At 46.6% G+C, this 8,568-nt stretch overlaps 1 protein-coding gene and 1 long non-coding RNA gene across 3 annotated transcripts; one reads left to right on the plus strand and one right to left on the minus strand.

The window, feature by feature from the left end:
* Window positions 1-2,154: 2,154 nt before the first annotated feature.
* On the plus strand, window positions 2,155-4,850 carry LOC135050564 (putative nuclease HARBI1). Of its 2 annotated transcripts, XR_010241666.1 has the most exons (4): window positions 2,155-3,222; window positions 3,311-3,682; window positions 3,769-3,941; window positions 4,222-4,850. XR_010241666.1 is itself a non-coding variant. In XM_063957030.1 (3 exons), coding segments are annotated over exons 1-3 (1,137 nt in total). In that variant the 5' UTR covers window positions 2,155-2,459; the 3' UTR covers window positions 3,771-4,039. The 2 variants fall into 2 exon arrangements, 1 of the variants encoding a protein (XP_063813100.1); XM_063957030.1 differs by lacking the exon at window positions 4,222-4,850 and having other exon boundaries at window positions 3,769-4,039.
* Window positions 4,851-5,958: 1,108 nt separating this feature from the next.
* On the minus strand, window positions 5,959-7,973 carry LOC135050565 (uncharacterized). Its single transcript, XR_010241667.1, has 2 exons — window positions 6,703-7,973; window positions 5,959-6,072 (listed from the first exon to the last, which is right to left on the minus strand). It is a non-coding gene; the product is annotated as an uncharacterized LOC135050565 (long non-coding RNA).
* Window positions 7,974-8,568: the final 595 nt, after the last annotated feature.

Genomic DNA, 8,568 nt, shown 5'->3' on the forward strand with positions numbered 1-8,568 from the left:
AGGTGGTATATATTATAATACAATTATGGATGGACGGACTGCCTGCCGAGTGCCGACACAGAGGTAGCCACAGCCGTGAACTACCGCACTGTACACTGGTTGATAAAGAGATAGTAGTATACTCGTAACAACTAGTATGACTGACTATGACGGTATAAAGAATGAAAAAAAAACCACGGTTAGGTGGTATATATTATAATACAATTATGGATGGACGGACTGCCTGCCGACTGCCGACACAGAGGTAGCCACAGCCGTGAACTACCGCACTGTACACTGGTTGATAAAGAGATAGTAGTATACTCGTAACAACTAGTATGACACTATGACGGTATAAAGAATGAAAAAAAAACCACGGTTAGGTGGTATATATTATAATACAATTATGGATGGACGGACTGCCTGCCGACTGCCGACACAGAGGTAGCCACAGCCGTGAACTACCGCACTGTACACTGGTTGATAAAGAGATAGTAGTATACTCGTAACAACTAGTATGACTATGACGACGGTATAAAGAAAGAAAAAAAAATACCACGGTTAGGTGGTATATAATTATACAATTATGGATGGACGGACTGCCTGCCGAGTGCCGACTGCCGACACAGAGGTAGCCACAGCCGTGAACTACCGCACTGTACTGTGTCTGCTGCTAATATAGACTGGTTGATAAAGAGATAGTATACAACAATATACTACTATACTGGTGGTCAGGCACTGGTCACCACTAGTCACACTGGCAGTGGCACTCCTGCAGCAAAAGTGTGCACTGTTTAATTTTAAATTAATATAATATTATGTACTCCTGGCTCCTGCTATAACAACCTGCAGTGCTCCCCAGTCTCCCCCACAATTATTATAAGCTTTTATACATTGATGTGCAGCACACTGGGCTGAGCTGAGTGCACACAGACTGAGTCACACTGTGTGACTGCTGTGTATCGTTTTTTTCAGGCAGAGAACGGATATAGCAGAGAACGGATATATTAAATAAAAGTTAACTTAACAACAACTGCACTGGTCACTGTGGTAAACTCTGTCTGCACAATCTCTCTCTCTCTCTCTCTCTTCTAATCTATTCTAATGGAGAGGACGCCAGCCACGTCCTCTCCCTATCAATCTCAATGCACGTGTGAAAATGGCGGCGACGCGCGGCTCCTTATATAGAATCCGAGTCTCGCGAGAATCCGACAGCGTCATGATGACGTTCGGGCGCGCTCGGGTTAACCGAGCAAGGCGGGAAGATCCGAGTCGCTCGGACCCGTGAAAAAAAACATGAAGTTCTGGCGGGTTCGGATTCAGAGAAACCGAACCCGCTCATCTCTACAAAGGGGTTGGAGTCCCCGAAACGTCGATGGAATGTTTTTGACCATTTGAATACACTTGACTTTTCTAAAAGACCTTGAGTGCCGCAGCCTTTTTTGAACGATATTGAAATTCACACTGAAGGCACCAGGGCAGCGTTTGGATCATAGAACAGAGTGCCGGGCTGACATTGCTATATATATATATATATATATATATATATATATATATATATATAATTAATGCCTTCCAACTATTTAGAGCGTTAAACTCCTTATTTGGGAAAACCTGAGTACACCCAGAAATATAATCCAGATCCCTAAGAAGTGTCTAAACTGCCAAAGAAGTTTGTGTAACCTGTCCCTGGTACAACCTCCATAAAGGATTAGACTGATCACAGATTGAGACTACTCTCTAATACTGTGCACTGCTACAGGTGTGGCTCAGAGACCCTCGCTTGCGTAGATCTCTGGGGCTATAGTTACGTGGTCAGGCTCCTTACTTGATGATTTAGAGTCTATGGGGTATATGCAATTGCGGTCGAATTTCAGAAAAAGTCGAATTCCGGAACGTTTTCGCCTCAAAAAATCAATTCGCCTATGCAGTACAGTACTTTTTCGCAAAAAAACGGACATTCAGAATTCGACTTTTGTCAATTCGACTTTTTTCGCATTCGACTTTTCTGCAATGGTACAGATGCTGCAATTCGCCCCAAGCATATTCAATTCAAGTTTGGAAATTCGCCTGCAGTACTTTTCGACCGCAAATTCGCCTATTTCAGTCCGCCTCAGTTGACTGGCGGGTTCTCAAAAAATTTTTTTAGAACATCATTTTTTGGGATATTTGAGGATTGCTAGTAGCATATCTATTTATATTTGAAAGGATTATCTACTTGGTTTGTCTTTTTTTGCTTCACAAGTATTATTTAATTGATTTTTTAAAGGAATATTTTTTTCTTCAATCTCCTGAGGGAATTTTACCCATGATTCCACAGTTTTACCCAGGATACACTTCTGCAAAGCCCCTCCTATCTCCTCACTCCTGGGTTTGAGACTACAGGGAGAAGGAGCCATTTTACAGTCAGCTCTGTGGAATCGTTTTTTTAGGAAAATCCCTGCGTTTTAAAACACATTCCTATTTTTGTACTGACTACAATGATGGAGCCTTTTTCTGACCAGATTGTGTTGTTCATGCTGGCTGCAAGTATGATGGAGGAAGAAAGTGCTGATGAACATCAGGATCCAGGTCAGCAAATGTCTGCATTGGGTGAGCCAGTATTGCGGGTTTCATTTCCACGTCCACGCCAGTATCGCACTAGGCGTGAACTGGAGGATCTCAGCGAGTTCGAGGTGATACAAAATTATCGCTTATCGACTCGCGACATATATTCGCTGTACGCTCTGTTGGAGGCCGACTTGGAACCTCGGGCACGGTCAAATCGTGCAATCAGCGGTTTTCAGAAACTGCTGGGGACGTTACATTTTTTGGCGTCAGGCACATTCCAGCCTACACTGTCTCAAACATGCGGTTTTTCTCAGTCGACACTGTCGCGCTGTATAACCCAAGTCATTAGGGCTTTCCGCAAATTGACGATCCAGTACATCACATTTCCAGAGACGGACAGCGAATGTCGTGAGATCAAATTAGGCTTTTTCAACAAATACAAATTTCCCAATGTGCTGGGCGCGATTGACTGTACCCACGTGCAGATCAGACCGCCACGGAATTCAGAGGAATGTTTTCGGAACCGAAAACAGTTCCATTCCCTGAACGTGCAGGCGGTCTGTGATGTAAACATGAGATTTTTGAACATTTTTGTGGGATTTCCTGGATCATCTCACGACTCCTTCATCCTAAGCCAGTCATCGCTGTTTGACAAGTTCGAAACAGGAAACATGCCTGGTGGCTGGCTGTTAGGTATGTATTTTCATTTTTTTATTATTTTATTATTATTTTTTTTATTTTTTTTTACAAGTACCTAACATTTTTTTTATATTTTCTATAGGCGATGCGGGTTATCCAAACAAACCGTGGCTGTTGACCCCATTGTCTAATCCTGTTGGTAGAGCAGAAAAACGTTACCAAGAGACACACATTGCATCGAGGGGAGTAATTGAGCGTGCCTTCGGTGTACTTAAAAGCCGGTTTCGATGTTTAGACACTTCCGGCGGTGCTCTTTTGTACTCACCGTCGAAGGTTTGCGGCATGGTAAATGCATGTTGTATTTTACACAACATATGTGTCGCAAACCGTTTGCCGGTGACTCTTCGTCGTAGTGCTTTCCTACGCGGGAACCGGTCTTCTGCTCTACCGGTGGGTATGGGCGAAGGAGAGGATTCCCGGCGGACAGTGATACAAAATTTTTTTGCAGTTACCTGTGAGTATACTGACAACATTTGTATTATCGTGTAAACTGACATTGGATTTTTTTTAAAAAAAAACCTCTTCATTTATCTATTACAGAGTTTTACATCCTGTTGATGTGTATCCCCAGGCCGTGTTTATACAGTTTGTTCCCCCCTGTTTTATCCTGTTTGGTTACCGCAAATATTTGACCCTTTTATCCAACTCTACCATGGGCGACCTACTGGTGATGTGGACCTGACCCTCCGCCATGTAGCAGACAACCCCCTCAGGTGAGATGGATTGCCCAGAACTCCCTTTGTCCAAAATCACCCCGGCATGTCCAAAGTGCAGCACTCCGGCATTTGCAAGACTGCACATCCAAACATTCCCTCCTGATACACCAATGCTGGTCAGGGAATGTTTGGATGTGTAGTGACGCAAGTGCCGGAGGGTTGCATTTGGACCCACTGTTCCCCGCTTGTGTTGTGTGGACTGTATGTACCTCTTCTTTCCAGTCCCAGGGTGACACTATTACCCACATCTGGAAGCTCATACTGTTCTCTTCCACAGGTCCTGCGGTGTATCTTCCCAAGTGGCGTGGATGTGAGGAGACACGCCATTTCACCCGATGTTCCATGGGTGACCTAATGGTGATGTGGACCTGACCCTCCGCCATGTAGCAGACAACCACCTCAGGTGAGATGCATTGACCAACAAGACTCCCTTGTCCAAAATCACCCCGAAATGTCCAAAGTGCAGCACTCCGGCATTTGCAAGACTGCACATCCAAACATTCCCTCCTGATACACCAATGCTGGTCAGGGAATGTTTGGATGTGTAGTGATGCAAGTGCAGGAGGGTTGCATTTGGGCCGCTGCAACCCGCTTGTGTTGTGTGGACTGTTGTATGTACCTCTTTTTCCAGCCCCAGGGTGACACTATCACCCATATCTGGAAGCTCAAACTGTTCTCTTCCACAGGTCCTGCGATGTATCTTCCCAAGTGGCGTGGATGTGAAGAGACACGCCATTTCACCCGATGTTCCATGGGCGACCTACTGGTGATGTGGACCTGAACCTCCGCCATGTAGCAGACAACCCCCTCAGGTGAGATGGATTGCCCAGAACTCCCTTTGTCCAAAATCACCCCGGCATGTCCAAAGTGCAGCCCTCCGGCACTTGCGTCACTACACATCCAAACATTCCCTGAAACACCAATGCTGGTCAGGGAATGTTTGGATGTGTAGTGACGCAAGTGCCGGAGGGTTGCATTTGGACCCACTGTTCCCCGCTTGTGTTGTGTGGACTGTATGTACCTCTTCTTTCCAGTCCCAGGGTGACACTATTACCCACATCTGGAAGCTCATACTGTTCTCTTCCACAGGTCCTGCGGTGTATCTTCCCAAGTGGCGTGGATGTGAGGAGACACGCCATTTCACCCGATGTTCCATGGGCGACCTAATGGTGATGTGGACCTGACCCTCCGCCATGTAGCAGACAACCACCTCAGGTGAGATGCATTGACCAACAAGACTCCCTTGTCCAAAATCACCCCGAAATGTCCAAAGTGCAGCACTCCGGCATTTGCAAGACTGCACATCCAAACATTCCCTCCTGATACACCAATGCTGGTCAGGGAATGTTTGGATGTGTAGTGATGCAAGTGCAGGAGGGTTGCATTTGGGCCGCTGCAACCTGCTTGTGTTGTGTGGACTGTTGTATGTACCTCTTTTTCCAGCCCCAGGGTGACACTATCACCCATATCTGGAAGCTCAAACTGTTCTCTTCCACAGGTCCTGCGATGTATCTTCCCAAGTGGCGTGGATGTGAAGAGACACGCCATTTCACCCGATGTTCCATGGGCGACCTACTGGTGATGTGGACCTGAACCTCCGCCATGTAGCAGACAACCCACTCAGGTGAGATGGATTGCCCAGAACTCCCTTTGTCCAAAATCACCCCGGCATGTCCAAAGTGCAGCACTCCGGCACTTGCGTCACTACACATCCAAACATTCCCTGAAACACCAATGCTGGTCAGGGAATGTTTGGATGTGTAGTGACGCAAGTGCCGGAGGGTTGCATTTGGACCCACTGTTTCCCGCTTGTGTTGTGTGGACTGTATGTACCTCTTCTTTCCAGTCCCAGGGTGACACTATTACCCACATCTGGTAGCTCATACTGTTCTCTTCCACAGGTCTTCCGGTGTATCCTTCCTAAGTGGCGTGGATTTGAAGAGACAGTTCCCCGGGCAATCTACTTACGTACAATTCTACTGCATTACAAATTTTAATAAAAACCACAGGAAACTTCTATTTTTAAAAGTTTATTGAAGAAAAAATTTTTTTAATAAAGTTTGAAAGTTAATTAAAACAAAAAAGTAGTTTGTTCTTCTTTACATTCTTTTCTTGTGTATATAGATATCTGTGGGGAAAAGAAAAAAAGTATATTAAAGTAAAGACACACTAAATTCATGTTCATTTCTTTTCAATGAAAATTTGGGGAACAACACAGCCCAGCATGACCCATTGCTGGACGGTGTTGTTCTACAAAGGCATGCGGTTCAAAGTGAAAGAGTGGCGTCAGTGGTCAGCACTTTGACACGCTAACATTTGTGGAACAACACAGCCCAGCATGACCCATTGCTGGACGGTGTTGTTCTACAAAGGCATGCGGTTCAAAGTGAAAGAGTGGCGTCAGTGGTCAGCACTTTGACACGCTAACATTTGTGGAACAACACAGCCCAGCATGACCCATTGCTGGACGGTGTTGTTCTACAAAGGCATGCGGTTCAAAGTGAAAGAGTGGCGTCAGTGGTCAGCACTTTGACACGCTAACATTTGTGGAACAACACAGCCCAGCATGACCCATTGCTGGACGGTGTTGTTCTACAAAGGCATGCGGTTCAAAGTGAAAGAGTGGCGTCAGTGGTCAGCACTTTGAAACGCTAACATTTGTGGAACAACACAGCCCAGCATGACCCATTGCTGGACGGTGTTGTTCTACAAAGGCATGCGGTTCAAAGTTTCTTGAATTAAACATGGTTCTACTCACCTTGGTACGCACAACACAAACTTATGCCGTCCACTTCATTTCTCCTCACCAATCCTATGAATAAGTCAAAAACACAGACTAGTGAATAGTAAATTCACACAATTAAAGCCTACTGTACATCATTACAAAAAAAGGATTTTTGGAAGAAAAAGGGGGTATCAGAATAGCTCTTTGGCCCATCATACATGTAGCCGCAAGGAGCTTTCATCCGTTACCACACGCGCCCGCATACATGCCCGCGCATGTATGCCTACACAAAGCTCCTTGGTAGTACCCGGTCACGGGTGGGGAAGGCCAACAAAGAAAAAACAATAGTAAGAAAAACAACAAACTAATGGGAGGGGAAGACAGGGATACATGAAAAACATTTAAAATAAAATAAAATAATACGACCGGGTTTATGGTGGAAGTCTGTCCGGATCCTCTTCTTCCCCCTGATAGGGCGTGGATGTCCTGGGAGGCTGGGGAGTATGTGGACTGGCCCTCGGTGCCCATGCTGCTGAAGATTGTGCGGCCGGTGGTGGAGGCATCTGGGGGGTGGGGTACATCCCTGTATATCCCTGGTACATCTGTGACTGTCTGTACTGGGATGGGACTTGAGGAAGGGTACGATGCGTCCTTGTGGCTTGCGACGGCGGATATGGTGGATCACCAGCGTGTTGATGAGCTGGTACTGGGAGCTTTTCATAGATCATCTGCAGTGTGGTTGCGATGACCTGTTGGCTGGAAGAGGAGTGTCGATGACTCTCCGACATGTTCTTATTGCTTTCTGCCAGACATGAGGTGTTTTCCACAAGCTTGACCATGGAATCGGACAGAATGTTAAGTACGTTCATATTCTCCCTATGATCTTGAATTATGATCTGTAGTATTGTGGCCGTGCTGTCGGAAAGAGTCTTCTGCAGTTCATGCAGACTGTTGGACATTTTCTCCATTGTCCTCTCAATGTTGTCCAGTCTGCTTCCCACAACATTTGTGTATGTATCCTGGCGTGTCCCAATCTCTGATGCCAGGGTGTGAACCCTCTGAACAGTTGAGGGATTCTGCCCTTCCTGGATGTCTGCCACCACTTGGATTTGGGCAGCTGAAAAGAAAATTAGACAATATTATACACATTCATCATACATTTTTTTGAAGGCTCACAATTCAATTTACTCACGCAGGGATGTAGTAACTGGAGCCTCCTGCACTTCCACCTCGTCATCCTCTGACGACTCCTGTAGGAGATCCGGCCTGAAGTAGGAACCAATCCCCGAAGCTAGTCCGCTGCTGGTTTGTGGCACCACTGTTTGCAAAATAATTTTTTTGGGAAAGTTAATAAACTTTACACAACTGCTGCCCCCCCCCCCCCCCCCCTCCCACACACACACAAAATAAATACAAACCTTCTCCATCCTGTGATGCCGCTGCTCCAGGAGCACCACTTGTCCTCGTTTCGGAAGACTTTTCAAGGGTCTGGCTGGATACGTCTGCACGGCTGTCCTCAAACCCAAGAAAAGTTTCGTCTGTTAACCCTGTGGACTCAAACAGATCGGGTGATGGGTCCACAAGGGTTGTGTCTTGAGGCTCTTCAGTCACAGTCCCAGAGCTCCTGGAGAGACGACGATCTGGTGATGACCTGCGCGCAGGAGCTGTAGTTTGGCGCCCATCTTGTGGTGTGGTCGCCGACGGTGTCTGGCGCACAGGTGATAGTCTGTGCGCTGACGTCGTCTGGTGCACAGGTGACCAACTGCGCGATGACGAACTGTGGCGCACAGGTGACGATCTGTGTGCTCGCGATGCTTGCGGCGCAGTTGATGGTCCGCGCGCTGCTGCCGATGCCTGCTGCACAGGTGACGGTCCGTGCGCTGGCGATGTCCTGTGCGC

This window comes from Pseudophryne corroboree, chromosome 2 (genome assembly GCF_028390025.1).
Source record: "Pseudophryne corroboree isolate aPseCor3 chromosome 2, aPseCor3.hap2, whole genome shotgun sequence".
Lineage (NCBI taxonomy): Eukaryota > Metazoa > Chordata > Amphibia > Anura > Myobatrachidae > Pseudophryne > Pseudophryne corroboree.

Excerpts from the sequence above, each read along its gene's own strand:
- LOC135050564 (XM_063957030.1), top strand. The coding sequence starts at position 2,460 with ATGATGGAGCCTTTTTCTGACCAGATTGTGTTGTTCATGCTGGCTGCA. Across the intron at positions 3,223-3,310 it reads GCCTGGTGGCTGGCTGTTAG|GCGATGCGGGTTATCCAAAC; the intron begins GTATGTATTTTC and ends TATTTTCTATAG.